This window comes from Mustela erminea, chromosome X (assembly GCF_009829155.1).
Source record: "Mustela erminea isolate mMusErm1 chromosome X, mMusErm1.Pri, whole genome shotgun sequence".
Lineage (NCBI taxonomy): Eukaryota > Metazoa > Chordata > Mammalia > Carnivora > Mustelidae > Mustela > Mustela erminea.
Window position 1 is genome coordinate 7049015 of NC_045635.1, and position 19158 is coordinate 7068172.

A 19158-nucleotide genomic window follows, 5' to 3' on the forward strand; every position below is an offset into this window, starting at 1 on the left:
GCTCTGTTTGTAGGAAATGTCCAGAACAGGCAAACTCCCAGAGACAGAGAGCAGACCGGTGGGGGGGGTGGCGTAGTGGATGATGACTGCATAATGGGTATGGAGTTTTTGGGGGGTGATAAAAAGATTTTGGAACTCTTACTACACAACATCATGAATATACCAAATATGACAGATCGCACACATTAAAATGGTTAATTTCATGTTCTCCGAATTTCACCTCAGTATAAGTTACACCTGTGAAGTGCTCAAAATCCTTAGAAACAAAGTTTCTAGAATTGTACTTCTGATACATTTCCAGTTCTGTGTCAGGAGTGTGGTAGACAGGATAATTAATAGTGTAATAACCAGGATGATATTGGGATCCACTGATAAAAAGTCTGAAGAGGCAGAGACTCTGGAAAGAAAGGTTTCAAGTGTTTGAATGAGGGTGGAGAATCTAAATTCATCACCTAACTGTTTCACCGAGGAACAGTGAAGAGCTGGGGCGTCTGGGGGGCTCAGTCAGTTAAGTGGTGTCTGCCCTTGGATCAGGTCATGACCTCAGGGTCCTGGGATGGAGTCCCACATCAGGCTCCTTGCTCAGCACGGAGCCTGCTTCCCCTCTGCCTGCCGCTCCATCTACTTATGCGTGCCCTCTCTCTCAGATAAACAAAATCTTTTAAAAAGAAAAAAAAAAAAAAAGAAACAGTGAATAGCTGAGTTGGGGGATTTTGTTGGCTAAAGAGCGCACCCAACGGGAATGGGCTAATTATTGTGACGAACACCTGCTAATTTAGACAGGTGGAGAAAGGCATGGTTATTAGGCGTTTTTCACACATAGTCAAACTGTACTTAAAAAATGCCTTCCTTTTGACCCATAATCACAAAAACTTCTCAGAACTCAGAGCGATCCTGGGATCACTCAGCAAATACATACGGAGCTCTTAAAGCACGCCCACACGTACTGAAGAGCCCGCAATATTTGCATCAGTGCAGAAAAGTTAAAAGAAATGCTATAGCGCCATGTGAACTCCCCAAATAAAAATTTCAAAGTGAACCCCCAGTTAGAATGTTTCATGATGTCCAGCAGGGAAAACTGCACCGAGCTGTTAAGAAACGGGCGTCTCTCCGTGGCATTTCTCTGTCTTTGTTGTGTGGCTCCGATCTTGGGCTGAGAGGATCCCCGACGCTCTGAGCAGACAACCTCGCTTTAGCGCTCTGCTGTCCAGGGACAGAAGCTTCTGTTCAGGTCCACCCCAAACAGATTTTACTCCCAAGTTTCTCCTGGTTCTATGGTCCACAGTTAACTAAAACGTGGTTTGGGCAAGTGACAGTGTTAAAAAAAAAAAAAATGCCAATGCCCGCCATGTGGTTGGTGGGAACTCTGTGGAGTGGGAACGGAAAGGCTGAAAGCCCCTGCGCCTGGGACGCCGAGACTGACAGCAAGAAGCTGTGCGGATTACTGCTGCTTTTAACACCTACACAGGTTTTTGATGGAAGGAGAGATATTTATCTTTGGCTACAATTTCAAATTCGTAATTGGAGTGACAGGCGAGGGGAGAGCTGCCAAAGTCAACATTTTAGGCCTTGTTTTTATTCCCCAAATCCTTGTTGCCCATCTTCTGGCCTTTCAGATGAGTTGCCAAAATCCACCAGAGCCATCAGCCTTAGGCCACTTTTGAAATTCTGTGCTTTCATACTTTTGTGTGTCTGTGTGAGTGTACGTACATTTGCATGTGCGCACATGCTTGTGGGTGTGTGTTAAGCTCTTATCATACTGAGGCAAATAAGGACATGTGTCCTATCCTGATGCTTAAGGGGGTGGCCTGCACATTACTTCCTTATTCTGTTTTGACTTCGATGCTCCTAATCTGTGACAGTTTGCTAGGGCCACTTGGAGGCAATTTTCTAGAAGATGGACATGTCTGGAGCTATGTGGCTCACAGGCTTTCTCTCAAACAGCCAATGCCAGGGGAGGATGTTCTAACCTTCCTGCCCAATATCCTTCTCCCCATGCCCGACCCTTGACAATGGCACATAAATGGGTCTCTCTTGGGCGAGTGGGCAAATCACCACGGTAAAACCCAGTGAGGTCTCACAGCAGCAAAACGTGGTCTGCTTTGGTCTGCTCAGGATTTCCCAGATGCATTTGGCTCTGGAACTTTGTTGTTGTTTTAACACCAATTAACACCCTACCAGAACACACTTCAAAAACCACTCATCATACATGCTTGAATTCTTAAAATCAAGCGACATCTCTCCAGCGTTGACAACTGGAGGTCTTGGTTTTATATCCGGGGCAAGTCTGATGGATGCTTGACCTGCTTACGGTGTCGAAGGACAGCGCAGTCGGACACCCTCCTAGGAGCTCTGAAAAATGGGTACCGTTCGGAGGGAAGTTTCTTTTTACCATCTTGATAACTGGGTACTAAAAGTGATTTTAAGTTCAGATTTCTCATAAGCAACTTTCTTATGCTTTGATTTAGTGAAGAGTTTGGCTTCCTTAATGTAGTTGTATAAAGATGCCCACACAACCATGCAGAAGACCTATGTATTAATGTGACTTGGGAATATAGTGTGTTATGCACTCCATTTGTGTCAATTTAGTGAGTGGGAAGGAAGGGAATTGGCATTCGTTGCATGATCACCTTGGGACAGGAATCGGACTAACGGTTTCACCGTATTATTTCATTTTGTCCCTGTAACAACCATCTTAGGTAGGAACAATCGACATGTTTTATGATTTGTTCACTCATTCATTTACGGCCGGCAGTTTGCTATGTGCTGGCCCTTTCGTGGTGAAAACAAAGTGGCTGGGGGTTCTGCCCGCTAGGAGTGTATGAGCGAAATTAGACTCCCAAGTGTTAAAAAGGAGCAGCCCCAGTGCTGGCCATAAGTACTCCTAAGCAATTTGCACAGAGCCAGACACTTGACTCCAAAGCATATGCATCTCCTACAATGTAAAGCTTGATGGTCTCTCTCCTTTGGGTTTGGTTTTCTTTTTCTTTTTCTTTTTTTTTAATATTTCTGAATCAAAAATCTTTTTGCAGGTAGATTCACCCTGTAGAGGAACATACCTACTTTAAGTGATTCTAAGATACAGAAAAATCCCATCCAAGTCTCACTTTAGGAAGGCTTGTAGGACTGAAAGTTTGTTCCGGGCTTTCCCTCCTCGAACAGAAGAATAAAGATGGTTTAGAAGTACACAGGTGCCAAAGCCCAAGGCAGACACAGTAGGAGGCAGAGAATTACAAAGTCATATCCTAGAGAAGAATGTTTACTAAGAAAAGGATTGAAGGGTAGAGACAGGCAGAGACCAGCCCCAGAACATACGAGGCGGGGCCATACTCACATACTGAACTACGAGAACTTAAGTCCAACAGACATTATGGATTATCTGCGACGCTGAAGTTCTGTTCTTAGGAGTTATCAGCGACAGTATTACAACTACTGATCGAAGCAGTTATTATGAGCCCAATTTTCTTTTTTACCCCTCTTTTTTTAAAAGAGGTTTTATTTCTTAATTTGAGAGACAGGGAGGGAGAGGGGGAATGCATGAGCAGGGGGAGAAAGAGAGGGTGAAGCAGACTCCCCGCTGAGCATAGCTTCCATGTAGGCTCCATCCCAGGACCCTAGATCATGACGTGAGCCAAGTCAGATGCTTAACTGATTGTGCCAGCAGGGTGCCCCTTTGAGCCCAACACTCTACGCAAAAAATAGCTCACAGGCAAACCCAAAGCATCACAGTTAAAAAGTGGCAGTGCTGGGATCCCAGCCCAAGTTCCCTAGGTCCTGGTCCAAGCTCCCTGCCCCTTCACTACATTCCGGTCCTGGAAAGAGAGGCAGGCTCAGGAATTGACCAAGAGGCTGGACAATGGACATGGGAAGAGACGGGCTGTAGGAGCAGAAGGACAAAGGCTCTTGGCCAACAGTTATAGGCACCACGTCTTCAAATCTGCTGGAAATTTAGCTTTCTCATAAGCAGGAGGCCGACTTTCTTATGTCTGGGTTCAGTGAATAGTTCTGCTTATTTAAAACAATTTTATTAAAAGTACACATACAATCACACCAAGAACTACATATTAGTTGACCCCTGAACAGTGTGGGGATTAGGGGACCCCCACTCAGGGGAAAATCCATGTATGACTTTTGATTCCCACAAACTTAATTACTAAGAGCCTACTGGTGACCAGAAGCCTCACTGATAACATAAAGTGTTGATTAACACATCTTTTGTATGTTATATGTCTTATACTCTGCATTCTGACAATAAAGTAAGCTAGGGAAAAGAAAATATTACTAGAAATATTAAGAAATCTTATTATGGAAAATATTATTCAGAAAATACATTTACAATACTGCACTGTATATTTTTTTAAAATCCATGTATAAGTGGACCTGAGCAGTTCAAACCCATGCTGGTCAAGGGTCAACTGTATTCTACAATTCATCTGTAGAAAGAAAAAATCAAAGTCATCTTTCCGTTCTCGAAGAGATGGGCTTGTTATAGGTAGAAGTGAATGGGACAGGTCATGACCTGCCGGATCTGTGGAAGATCACATGTAGACATTCATGCACTCACATTCTATTTCAAAGGTAGGTCTTCTTCCAGAATGTTCTATCCCAACTGTTATGGGGCCACATTCTCTCCCCTCAACAGCTAAGAGTCTGTTCGTATTACACTTGATGAAATTTTTAGGGATTACTGAGAAATGCAGCTCACAGTAGCCCTTTCATCTGGACACCTCATGATTCATAGCTGAAGAAGAGTGCTCTTGGATCCCAGTTGGAAAGCATGACGTAAGTGTAAATAGGGTCTAGCAGAGTGGCCTAGGTACACGGGAATATTAGCGCCATGTGCAGTTTTTAACCTTAGGATGACCACAGAGCAACTGGATAAAGTCTAGATGGGTGCCACAAAGACAAACACTGGGAACTCAGGAGTCATAAGCAAAGACACTGGCTTCTCTTAAGATAGGGAGGCGATCATTTTAAGGATATAAAAGTGATGATAAGCAGCTGTTAGTCACGCGCTTTGGAAGACATTAAGTATCGTAACCATTGTAACCAGTCGCGGAAGAGTTCTTCTCAAATATAAGAAATAACAAAATGAAGCTCGATACAGGGCCCGAGGTATAAAACCACTGTACATTACTCTAAGAGAACAGTGGAAACAGAAACGTCAATGACTACCTCTAAGCGCTATTTTGAGAATTAGCACAGTGTCCGACATAAGCATGCACTCGATTAATGTTAGTTGTCTCTTTCCTTGAAGAAATGCAAGTGAGAAGATGGTGAGTATTTTTTTCCCCTGGGTCAGGCGTTGACAAAATACAGCCAGAAGGCGAAATACCTGTTGGGGGAAATGTTTCTGGAAGCCCAGGCACGCCCGATCTTTTCTGTGTATGACAGGGCGCTATGGAGTTACCACGGCAGAGCTGAGTAGTTGTGAAGGAGACCTTATCACCTGCAGAGCTGAAAATATTTCGTCTCTGACCCTTTATCAAAGTGTGCAGACTTCTGCTCTAGGATAAACACCAGCATGAATGAGCTGTCCGGGGTTGTCCGGTGATAGCATTCTATTATTGCTTTGCGTTAAGGGGCAGGGGACTCCGAAAATGAGAATGAATGAAAAGTCAAGGGCATCGGCAGGGGTTGGAGGTACCATTTCGGTGGAGTTTATGCCAATCGGGACGGGCGGCTAAGAAACACGGACTCCCATCAGTTTCACTGCTGAACTGACCAATGGAATAATGTTATCTTTATGTTCCCTACCCCAGAATAAAGGATCCTTTAAAAGAAAGAGGTATGAGACTGACAGTTGGGTCCTTTCTCTCCCACATGAGTCAGCTTTGACCTTTCTGACGAGCGAAGCTTCTCAACCAAATAAACACAGGTCTAACAGAGCACAACACCTGGGCCTTGGCTTTTTTTTCTTCTCCTTTTTAATAGACGAGCCCTGAGATGGAAGAAAAGATTCCCTTTCATGTCGGTGCCTTCACTTTGACTCTTTGTTACCAAATGCATGATAAGATCAGGGCTGAGATTCACAATAATTGCCATTTCTGTGCCACTGTAAGCCTTCTCCCCTGCCCCACCCCCCGGCCCCCTACCCAATGCAAGGCTGATTTTATTCTCTCTAACTGGTGGACTCTTGTTTCAAAGGCCTTGAACTCCAAGGCGCTACTGAAAAGGCTTTGACATGTCAAAGGGAAGCATCTTTGGCTGGAACAAAGCAACTCAAAGGCTCTATTCTCCCTGGTACTCAGCCTCCAGAATGAAAACAAAAGCAAGGCGAGGGCAAGGCCAAGCAATCACTCCGCAGACACAGGAGGCCAGCGGCTGAGAACTTCCCAGCAGCCCCTGCAACTCACCTCTCGGTGATGCTCTTGGCCGTCTGCAGGAAGCGCGCGTGATCGTTCTCTTTCAGAGAGTGCTCTGCCTGGGAGATGAGGGAGGCCGACCGCTCGATGCACTGCTTGCAGTTTGCAATCTGCTGAGCCAGTTTGCGAAGCCTCATCACCTTGAAAAGAGGCACGGAGACGGTTAGGTGGGCGGGCTCGCTGAGGGAACGCGCATCGGGCTGGACGCTTCTGGATATGTGCGTCCTGCTGCATGGAAAGTTGTCCTTCAATAAACATCCGAGAGCAGGCAGAGAAATACGGAAATCCCAGGTACGGGACTCCTGGCTTGGATAGTCTCAATCTCCTTGGAGAAGTGTCGCTAATTTGTTTTATGAGAAAATACTCTATTGTGAATTGCTTCCTTGTTGATGGGGAAAAAAGGTGCTGCCTAATGGCAAGTTGCAAGGGTCACCAGACCTCTTCCCTCGCCATTCCACTCAGTTACTAGAAGATGGCAGTGACTGCTGGGACCGTCTCTATCTCGGGCTTTTGGCTGGGCCGTCAAGAAACTTAAGACATCCCAGTAGGTGCGAATGGCTTAAGCAAGAACCATTTTCTAAAAAGGTCTTTGTGATCCGCGTCATAAAACCGTGATGGGAAAACATGAGGTATTACTATTTCCCACACGATCTAAAACTCATGTGTTAAATTAACAGAAAGAGAGTGTTTTTTTCCATTGATTAATATTTTTCCTGTTGAGCAGATGAGAGAAAGCCAAAAAAAGCACAGCTGGGCCATTTCCCCTCACTGGGAACGTCATTTCCAGGCACTTTGTGCTTACTTGATAACTAAGAACTATTTTGATAAGCATTTCCCAGTCGGGATAAAAATGCATGTTTGGTTCCAACCGCCATTCCAATTCCTGATTCTGTCTTGCTTGAAAACGACCCTCCGACGTAATTGACCGTGACCTCGGGGGTAGGCCAAGATAAGTGCACAGTAACCCACTTGACCATTCGCTCTGGTGTCTGAAATGTGCTGTGAGATGAAGCCCTCTGGCCAGAAGCCAAGTCAAAATTAGACTGCTAATTGGAATTGCCGTGTGCCCAGTGCCCCATCCACACAGCCTGGGACAGGTCTTGGCTGGCTTCAGGATCATTCCGGAATGGAAAACAGTCCTGGGTGAAAGGGCAGGGAGGGGGCCAGTTAATCTGTCTTGCAGACAAGGCTGGCTCCGGCTCCCTCCAGAATTCCTGCTAACTCCAAGAAATTCCTTCTTTCTCCCAGTCATCATTATCATCCCCGTGCAACTTTCATCGAAGAAAAGGAAGGGAGGAGATGTCAGAACTTGAGGCCAGTGCGGGACATCTGATTCCAGCTAGGTTGTACTGCGGCAAACAAAGGAAAGTCAGGCCGCACTGGGAGGCAGCAGCCACAAGATTTCGGGCAAGAGTGAGGAAAAATTCCTCAAAGGAGAGAGAGAGATAGGAAGTGTCAAAACCTTGGAGCAAACAGCCTATGAGATTAAGGCTGGTAAAAGACTTAACTCATTATAATTACAGCGACCAACCGCAGCAGATGAACTGTGTTCATTAGTTGAATGAAAGAACACTTTTTGGACACCAAATTGAATTTAGCGTTTAACGTGGTTACATCCAGAGGTAAAGCTGAGAAAGGCCTAGAGTCCAATTCAAGATGTTAGAACACATCCAGCAGAGGAAGGAGAATAACTGAGAGTCCCCAACAAACCAAGGGAATGAAATACTGAAGCATACAACGAAATTAAAGATGTTTAATACAATTCTAACGAAAGAAATATAAGGTCCAAATAATCCTTTAGAACAACTCCGTCGGTCACGTACCCTTTTGGTATGCCTATCTGCGATCCCACAGGCCACAGAGGCACCAATGCTTGAATTCTATTTTCTCCCTTCTTTTCCTCTACCATGACACTGGAAATTAAAAGTGGCATCAAGAGGAAAAGATAAGAAACGAAGCCAAACAACAGCCCTAAATCATGTGTTAAGCTGAAGCAAGCCAAAATGAAGAGGCTCCTTTGAAAACACAGGAATGCTTTACAGAAAAACAACTGTTAGCATCACTTTAATTTTAGTTCAAGTGTACAGTTCCACTTCACACACCAGATCACAGCTTTTCAAAATGGTATGCACAGGGATCAAAAGGAATCTTTGGAAAAGAGAAACTTAGAGATATCTGGGCTCACTCGCCAATATCCTCTAAAAAGTTGTCATTGGCAGAGCGGCTCGAAACTGCACCTCAGCGGTCAAAGAGCTGCAGGCGATGGGTCAGTAGTCAGGACGAGCATGGAAAAACTAAACAGAAGAGAAGAGGAGAGGAGAGAAGAAAGTAGCAGAGTGCATTCCTGATAGAGAAGGCAAATTCAGTTTTGCAAAAACTTTTCGTATGTGTGCATGCTGGATTTCATGTCCTCTCTATTTTTTCCTGGGGGCTTCGATTAAAAAAAAAAAAAAGAAAAAAAGAAAAACACGACTCTCAATCAGGTGTTCACAAACTATGGTCCATACGCTGTATTCAGCACACATCTACACGTGTCAATAAAGTTTTATTGGCATGCTGAAACAGTCATTCATTTATGACTCATCTATGGCTGCTTTCACACTACAACATACACCTCTCTCCTTTACAGAAGAAGTTTGCTAGCCTCCATGATTCTGATCAAATGGCCCTAATCTGAACCACACTCTGGGACACGCTACCCTACTTGCTACAACACTTCAAATCAGACACCAAGCATTTAGCGAAATACTAATTTCATCCTTAGAAAACACTTTTGTATATACTATTTTAAAAATCTGACAGGATGAATAAAACTTGATATTTGAAAAGAAACACTGGATACTGACACCTAAGAAGATTCTTTATATGTATGTGTCATTGTCGCAGGGGTCATTTTTCCAAGTTGGCCCTGTTCTTTTGTTCCTTTGGGAAGTGTTGATTGCACATTGTAATTTCAGGAACTCGCTCCATACTCATCATGGAACTAGCCTGCCAGTTGAATCTCTTTTCAGTGAGGACATGGGCCAAATATACCGATTTATTTGCTTTGTTTATTATACCTCGAACATGCTTTAAAAAGCAGCCCTTCACTTTTCTTTAAATGCATTTTAAATGCTTTTAATATATGGGCTTTATATACATTGTAGGATTCCCAGCACCAAATCGTCATGTCCTAACAACTGAGCCTCATTTATCACAAGTCTCGGCATTGCCAATGAGGCCTGACTTGGCATTTCTATAAGGCTCTAGATAAGCCCGGCCATGTAGTCCAGTTAATTATCTTACATTTTGGAGATTTAGAGTACATAAAAGCAGCGAAGAGAAGGGACCCTTTCTCTCTGTGGCTGCAGCCCTCTACCATCAATCTGTGTCTGAACATAAAACACGTAATTTACTCAGTCTGGAGTCTGTGGCCTGCTTTTCGTGTGTTGACATGAAATTTATCTCCTACTACCGAAGAGATAAGACAATTCTTTCCCAGGGAGTCTCATGGCTTGAGACTCTCCAGTCCCTCCAAGGAGAAAGGCTGCTGAGCTCTTTCTTTCGAAGACTGCACAATGGTCTGAGAGCAAGCATTACCAGTATGTACCCATGGGTCCCAACCCTGCCCACCTGGCAAGCCTCCAGCTGGAGGATTTGTGGTGAGTCTGTTTCCATCGGGTCTAACGGCCTCATGATCCATGCCAGAGACACATGGAGGCCAAGGTCACGAGGTGAATGAAATTCACAGCGTGATCCCCACGGTCCCGCCAGCTTCTTCCAGCGAGCTCCCCACTTGCAAGTGCTGGTGAGAGGGCCCCACTGTCCCTCCTCTGGATTCAGCATCCTCAAGACCACACAGACACCAGCCTGGGCGCCCTCTCCGGGCACCAAGTCCATACTCGGCCTTCTCTGCCCAGCACCTCTGCTTCCCAGCACGCAGGTACTCACGCTCTTGTCTTCTTCGCGATGTATCTCTGACGCCGCATGCCCTGGCCAGGGATTCAGTCACTGTGAATTCCGAGGTTTGGGATCCCCTAGCCTTCGGTGATGCGCCAAATCGGTTAACTCACGAGAAAGCCAAACTGGGCCTCATCTTTCCCAAGTAACGTTTGCTTTCTAAGACTGCCTTCTGAGAGAACGTCCCCAAGCAAGTGTGTACTTTTCAAAAAGTGGTCAATTTCAAACACACAGACGATTTTTAAAGTAATACGATGAATTTCCCTATGCATAGTCCCAGCTTTACCAAATCTCACAATTTTCATCATATTAACATAAAAGATTTCTCAGAAGGAGGAAAAATATTATTGATAGCACGGAAGCCCTGTGTGTCCGTCCCTAATTTCATTCAAGTCCTTCTCCAGAGGAAAACACCTTTTTGAATTCAGGGCGTATCACTCCCAAGTATGTATGCGGGCCTAAACACTGTATGGGATGTCTTTGGTAGTAACAAGTCTCACTCCACGCAAAGCACTGTCAAGCTTGTTTATATTTTTTTGATTTGTCCATATAGATATGTATCACCCAAGTTCATTAATTTTGAGTTTTGAAGACTGTTCCATTACATAAATAATACAATTGTCTTATAAACAGCTTTGTTGAGATATAATTAACATACAACAACCTGTATATATTTAAAGGACAAATCTGGTAAGTTTTCAAATATGTGTAAGCCCCTAAGATAATGAGCACAGAGATCATGCCTCCGTTTTCCTCCTATTCCCCCCCGCCTCCCTCCCAGCCCAGGCCCTGTCACTCGTCCCTAGCCAACCACTGATTTGTCTTCTGTCACTGTAGATTATTAGAAAGTATTGTTTCTAGGGGCGCCTGGGTGGCTCAGTCAGTTAAGCCTCTGCCTTCAGCTCAGGCCATGATCTCAGGGTTCTGGGATCGAGTCCCACATTGGGCTCCTTGCTCAGCCGGAAGTCTGCTTCTCCCTCTGCCTGCCGCTCTCACTGCTTGTACTCTCTCTCTCTCTCTCTCTCTGACAAATAAATAAATTAAATCTGTTTAAAAAAGGAAAAAAGAAAGCATCGTTTCTAAACTGCCACATGAATGTGTTCACGTAGTACATACTATTTTCCGTCTGGCTTCTTTCCCCCACCATGAATCTACTGAGACTCATCCAAGTTGTTGCATGTATCAGTAGCTTGTTCTTTTTTGTTGCTGAATAGTATTTCGCTGTATGGATGTGCCACAAATTGAATCCATTCACCTTCCGGCGGACACTTGGGTCAGGGCTATTACCTTTACCATTCTGGTGAAAATTCATGTACGTGTCCTATAGGGCCATATGCTTTCATTTCTCTTGGCAAACACCTAGAATGGCTGGATCATATGATAAGTATATGTTTAACTACTTAAGAAACTGAGTTTTCCAAAATGCAGTTTTACTCTCTGCGTATGAGAGTTCTAGTTCCTCCACGTTCTCAACAACACGGCATGGCCCATCTTTTTCATTTTAACTGTTCTACGAGGTAAGTAGGGTATCTCCTTGAGGTCCTAATTTGCCTCACTGACTTTTCTCAACAAGTAATGATTTTGAACATCTTTCCATGTGCTCATTTGCCATCCATATGCCTTCCTTGGTAAAGTACCTATTCAAATCTTTTATCCATTTTGGTAAAGGTATTGTTTGTTTCCTCGCTAATGAGTTTTGAGAATTTGTTATATACCCATGTACAAATACTTTTCTATTTCAATTAATAATTTATAAATATTTGTCTCCAACCTGTGGCTTGTCTTTACGTTCTCTTAATAGTGTCTTTTAGAGAGAAATTTTTACTTTTGAGTAATACAATTATCTGTTTAATTTATAAATATTTCTTTGATGTTTTTAACCTTGTATATGATCAATCTTTGCCCAACTCAAGGCTCACCAAGATTTCCTCCTATGTTTTCTTCTAGGAGTTTTATCGTTTTGTCCTTCACACTAGCAACATCCATTTAGATCTGATTTTTTTTTAAGATTTTATTTACTTATTTGACAGAGAGAGAGAGATCACAAGTAGGCAGAGAGGCAGGCACAGAAAGAGGGGAAGCAGGCTCCCCGCTGAGCAGAGAGCCCGATGCGGGACTCCATCCCAGGACCCTGAGATCATGACCTGAGCCGAAGGCAGAGGCCAAAACCCACTGAGCCACCCAGGTGCCCCTAGATCTGATTTTTGTATATGGCATGAAATATCGCTCGAATTTCACATTCTTAGGTGCAGAATAGCATCTCCTATGCGGAGGCTAAAACTTAGTTTCCAAATTCCCCCTACGGCTGAGTTGTTTTTGCAGTTTCGGTATCTACATTTTACTTCCCGAACTGCTAATTTGTTTTCACATTTCCTTCTTACTGATCTTATATCCTTTTGTGGCTTCACAAGTTTTTGTTCTTTTAAAATAGAAGCCATCCCTTCATTTATCACTTTAAACATCTTTTCTGTGTTTTCCCATACAATGAATTTCACCTGGGGTGAGAGAATGTTGATTTTGCGGGCTACATTTTCAGAAATGCAAGATTTCTTTATATGCTTCAGCACTGTGGTTTGGGTTTCAGATTTAAAGGGAAGAAGTCATTCATAATCTTTTTCCTCCCTCACCCTCTTTGCTTAGCGCCCTCCTATCCCCTCTACCTACCCCATGTTGCCATCAGTCTTCCGCACCCCCCTTTCCTTTGGGGGTCCTCATTCAGGGATCCTCTGCATTTCTGAGGCTTCTCTTTTGAGCAGGTATCAGAAATAGTGCAGAGCCAGGCTCCAGCCTGATGACTTGTTCCAGACTCCCAGGACTGAAATCCCTAAAAACTATGACCCAACGTAGAGGTTGGCAATAATCTTTTTCAGTGCCTTTTAATGAACTAAGAAGCCCTCTACGGCCCATGGCATTAACCAACGAGCCTAATTTTAGTCTCCTATACCATCTGGAGCACTTCCAGCCACTTTATCCCAAGGCTTCAAGAACTCTTTATCCACTGGAGTTGAAGGTGTTGCTGTTCTGGTCTCTTCCAGACCAAGTCCCACTCCCATGTTTTAGCCACAACTGCAGCTTTACAGGTTTGTCCCATCTCTGGCCCATGGAGACCTTTATCTTGTTTTGGGTCCAGCTGGATCTCTTTGCTTTCCTATTTCCCTATGTTCTCTGACATGTGTTCGGGGTGGAGTGGGTGCACCAAAGCACCAACCCCATGTATCACCAGGGCCGGAACTGTGGACATCCCTTTGCTACTTCAATCGCGCTCATGAGAGAAACCCCGATGTTGCGAAGTTAAGCAAGGGAAAGGCATGCCGGCCAGGCTGATTAAGGGTCCCCCAAAGATGCTCCCATCCTAATCCCAGGAGTTTTTAAACTATGTCGCTTTACATGGATAAAAGAGATGTTGCGGATGTGATTAAGGCAAGGACCTTCAGAGAGGGGGATATTATACTGGATGATGCGGGGGATCCCAGAGTAATCAGAAGGGTCCTTACAAGAGAGAACTGTGCCAGAGAAAGAGATCTGAGGAGGGAAGCACAGGTCAGAGTGATGTGATAAAGAAACCAGGAGCTGAGGAATGCGGGTGGCCTCTAAAAGCCAGAAAAGGCAAGGGATAGATTCTGCCCTAGAGCCTCCGGAAAGGGACAACACGGCTGAAACCTTGACTTTAACCCCAGTGAGACTGATCTTGGATTCCTGACATCTGGAGGAAGGTCAGATACTAAATCTATTTTGGTTTAAGTCACCCAGTCTGCGATATTTGTTATAGCAGCAGTAAGAAACTAATATTAGCCTTGAGAACTGATCCCTGTGCCATGTAAAGGCAACAAATTCCCTCCCACATGCATATTCATGAATTGCAGCTGTATTTCAGGCAATCATACATCTGAGGAGCTGGAAGACGTCAGGTCCTAAGAGATGTACACATCTGGTACATGATAATGGAAGAGGAAAAAAGTCCTGGGAGGATTCCAGGTGGACACTCAGTGCTCTTCCAAGTTGTACAATTTGTACGTGGGGAAAAGTCGCTGTTCAACACATATGAGTCACTTCTTGGCCAGGGAATGGATTCATATTAATTTCTTAATTCACCGTAACAGCTTCCAGAGCTATCTGACTTAACTTTTCTGATCACCATCACAATTTACACGCATAAATATTTTTCAACTTACATAGACAAAGGACTCTAAAACATTATGCAGGATTGAAAGTACCTTTAAAAAGTGGTAGAAAACAGAGAACAGCACATATATTAGCAATTAGAACCTCTGTGTACCACTTAATTGTTGTTAATTTAATTATACATATTTCATTAAAGCATGGTTATGAGCAGTAATAATAGAACTTTATGAATTTACTGGATCTTGAATGAATGTTTCTATTTTTAAAATATTTACAAAATTACCTCTTGAGGGTGGCAGAGAAATGAGTAAAATAAAATGGATCTCAAGTATTTCAATAAAAACCATAAGAATTTAAAAGATACAAACATTAAAAAAGAATTTCTATTACTATACCCACAAAGGGATATATGATATAGTGAAACTATAGTAGTTTTGCCACCATGAAATTATACTTGTCTGAATTCGCTCCCGGGCACGAGAAAACACTGCAATTTCTATATAAAGTCTGATTCACTGAAACGTTTATTTAATACTGTGTTAATTGCTAGGATATAGCGATAAATATGAAATGAACTCCTCCGCTGTGGAACCCCCCTTCTCATAGAGAAGAGAGAGGAAAACAGTGGCTGTAAGAGACCACAGCTCCAAGCTACCCCTGGAGTTCACTAATGGAGGAGAGGTAATGTAATGTAACTTTCTCCTTACAGATGTGCACAGGAGACTATGATGATACAAAGAAAGGGGTGGAGAAAAACAATGGCCACCCAGGGCCCTTTGAGCTCTGTCTTAAAGACTTAAGAGGAAACTGTGGAAAATCTAGAAAAGGGAGGGTATTCGATGTTTCCTAAGCTACTGAAGTGCATGGGAGTATGGTGTTTTCTCCGGGTAGAGAATATGAAATTTCTACCCTAGAAATCATACCTTCCCTTCTTTGATCTTGGTTCCAATAATCTGTCGTCTCTGCTGAATGATCTCAATGAGAAGATCACACTCCTCCATCAATTTGGCTTCTTGACGTGATGCATTGACCTACAGGATAGACAGAATAGTAAGCATTTATCTGGAGTTCGATTTTCAGTTACATGCTCTTTAATAAAGACTACTATGTTTCTGGTAATCACTAAAAAAGATATTTTAAACGTTAACTCTTCTTCCAATTATACAGAGATGGAAAATACAGGACTTACATGTCCACTCCCTATCTTGCATCCCTGGAGAATATTATTATCCAATGGTAGCAGTCTTTTCTACAAAGCCATACTCGGCTTCAGAATCTTCCTTAACCCAACATGTATGTAGCTATTACCAATTAGTTGGAAATAGATGCTTGAAATATATTTGTGATTCCTGCTTTTATATCTTGAGAGAAAGTGTAATTTTGGCCAATTAAACAAAAAAGTAAGTTTATAAAAACAATATTATTCCTTTATGGAGAATAGATTACTATCGACATCCATTGCCCAAATTTTCCAGAAGCAAAGTAGCAAGATTATATCACATTTACTTAACTTTTCTTTTAAATACGGACATCGACTTTGCATTTCATCACCAAGAAAACATCAAAAAAGAAAAAGGATGGTTGACTATTTTATTAATCTTAGGACAGATTTTCCTTCTGGTATACTTCCAGAAGACTGAGGTTCTACAATGAACACATGCCATTCTCTAGGAAAGGTAGATGATTACAGAATGGCTTGTATTTGAAGTTTTTAAGACTCATTATATGCAAGGGAGGATGACAATTAGCTCATTCTTGGCAACAGGGCTTGGGAAATACTCTGCACATGCTATTTCCTCCACCTCATGATAATTCTGAAATGCTTATTCGCAAACAGAGACCCAGAAATCACAGCTGTGGGAAATGAAGAGAGCCTGCAGGAGTTTTATGATTTTAACACAGCACAGAAGTTGCAGTGTTACAGAGAATGACAATAGCATCATTGATGACTCTAGCATATCTCAGGGAGGAGACACAACCCAGTCATGAAGCCCTTTTGATTTGGGATACTTTATTTAACTGCAGTAATTCCATTCTCTCGGAATGAGATAGACTGGAAATAGGGTCAGAAGTTCAGGATAAAAATCCATTGATGGCTGTTCAGAGAAAGCATGTCCTGTGTCCAGAGGCAAGATTCCTTGAGTTTTATTCCTGATCCTTGCAAGACACAGCAGAGAGAGTACTCAAGACATCTTCTTTTTGAGAAGATAATGGTCAGTGGCCATCTGCGGCAAACCCCAAGATCAGGTCCTATGTTGGATTAGCACACAGACTTGCTGGCTAAATGTTTAATGAACAAAATTACGAGACACATTTTGATGGACAAGTACAGAACATGGAACTCAGGCTAGTATCTCAAGGAAGTTCATCACTGAGCTCAATTTCTCTTACCATTACTTTTCTGTTGTCATTTCTAGTTCCCTTTGAGGATTCCCAAATAAACTTTGCTACCCATGGAAATATTTACTCAAAATGCCATTACTCTCCAGAAAATTTTTCTCTTTCCCCTTGACCTCAAACTGAATTTAATAACTGACTACAACTGAGCTGTGAAAAGGATGGAATCATATAGAAACCAGGGCACATTACGATGGAGAAAGTGAAATTTCTGGAAAGCAGCACCTAACACTTAAAAAGTATGTTCCAGAATGAGCCCTAAGAGCAAAACTACTCAAGCATACAATCAAGGTAAATCTAATGGGATGCAAGCTCCCTAAGGGCAGGGATCTTTGGCTGTTGAATGAAATAAGGCATCTCTCCCAAATCTTTTCATTTTCTTGGTGATGCCCTTTGGTGTTTTTTCGAAGTTTAAGTAATCTCTACACCCCCACGTGGGGCTCGAACTCATGACCCCAAGATTAATGAAAGTTTTTAATTTACCTACTTTTCTATTGTCATTTGTGCTTTTGATGTCATATCTAAGCAACCTAATCCAAGGTCATGGAGATGTACACCTCCACGTTCCTCTAGAAGTTTTATCTCTTACCTTTAGGCTTATAAGCCACTTTGAGTTAAGTTTTATGTATGATGCAAAGTAGCGTCCAACTGTATCTTTTGACTAATGGAGAGCCCGTTGTCTAAGCACCATGTATGGAAGAGACAACTGGAAGACAACTCCAGTGTCTTAGCATTTTTGTCGAAAATCAACTGCGCGAATCACGAAGTCCTCAGGTTTTGATGTTGTTGCTAACATATTCTGTGCTGAATGCTATTCTGGCTTTGAGTAAACCTGATCCAACCCCACTGGTAGCTCTGGAGCGGGTGCCCTGAAATGTGGCGTGGAGTACTAGCTCTACGCACTTGCGGGAGGACGATATTGGGAAAGTCAAGGAAAACATCCATTTCTAAGTTCTCCTATTTTGTAAAATGAGGTGAGTAATACCTGCTGTCTTGGCCACGTGGGATTATTGTAGTAAATATGCGGAATAATATGTGAGGAAACAAGAAACACTGTGAAGTCATAGATCTGAGGCGGTAGTGTCCATACTGCGAAGTCGTTTTGCTCATAGACTACAATTTAATTTGGGATCCATTTCACTCTGAAGATCATTGGGATATGGGTTACTCTATGATGGGAAAAGTGGTCCAGTTGCCATCATCACATGGGGTTCCATTTAATCCCAATTCTGATCATTTGATATTTATGATGGATAGATTTGTTTTACAAAAAAAAAAAAAAAAGGAGACCGAAATCTACTTTGTTGAGCCAAATATGTTTTGAGAAAGCTGATACAACAACCACCACGGCCCCAAAATATAAATTCCCAGAAATTTGGAAACATGATCTATTCATTTTCAGCCAAGTATTTTCCTTAGATCTTTCAAAAAGCACAGAATTGACTTTCCTTTGAAACCAGGAAAGTTGAATCTCTTCTTATACTTTGATGACGCTTCCAAATTTTTGTAACCCTAGCATTCTTATATTCCAAAAGGTACAATAAAATAAGTTGAATGCTATCCTATATTTCTAAAATTCTTCCACTACAAAGAAATTTTCCACAGTTTTGCTGTTTTATATGTTACTTAAAAGAAGTTAATGATTTGATTGGACTTCACTTCTTCTAAGGGCTGTTAATCCAAATACGGCACGGTTTATTGGTTGCTAGCAGTGCGCTCAGGTGTTTCTAGTTCCCAAGTTTGGTTTGGAACCCGGCAGCTCCTGGTTATGATTTCAGCTTTCAATTTCAGATTCACATCTTTTGATTCAGAATCACTAAGGCCAATGGAAGTGCTTTGAGTAGAAAGCCAATCTAAGCATGAAAGAAACAGCCCCCACACCCGCTTTCATGGACCTCTACTTCCACCTTCTTCATCCCTACCTTAAAGACAAGAGTGGGATGGGGCTAATTGGGAATGATGGCCAGTGGTAGGTGACTACTGGACCCCACCTCCGGACTGCATTGGAAATAGGGCACATATTCTTCAGTGCCCTTGATATTACAGGACAAAACAGAGCTTCAAAGGAGGCCTCTTCCCATTCCAGGCTTCTCACCACCAGCTTTTTTTCTCATCTCAATTATACTCATGTGTAAATGTCATCTCGGTCCCTCAGGAGAAGAAGCTCAGTTACCTTGACCTCATCTCTCTTCTGGCCTCGCCCATGTGCTCGGCCCGCGACCTCGGCCCGCGACCTCTCTACGTCTGCAGCTGCGACTTCTCTTCTCATTCTGAAACACATCATTCCCCCCATCACTGTTTCTAGTCCTTAGTACTAACTTTGCCTCTTGCAAAA

The 19158-nt window shown here is 42.9% G+C and overlaps 1 protein-coding gene across 6 annotated transcripts in view; it reads right to left on the reverse strand.

Annotated features, from left to right (window-relative positions):
- The window catches only part of MID1 (midline 1), a 338332-nt gene that overhangs the window by 26339 nt on the left and 292835 nt on the right, over window positions 1-19158 (reverse strand). For all 6 annotated transcript variants that reach the window (XM_032330088.1, XM_032330089.1, XM_032330090.1 and 3 more), the window contains exons 4-5: window positions 15350-15457; window positions 6357-6505 (exon numbers count right to left, since the gene is read on the reverse strand). In XM_032330088.1, the coding sequence (XP_032185979.1) occupies window positions 6357-6505; window positions 15350-15457 (257 nt within the window). The remainder of the gene's footprint in view (window positions 1-6356; window positions 6506-15349; window positions 15458-19158) is intronic.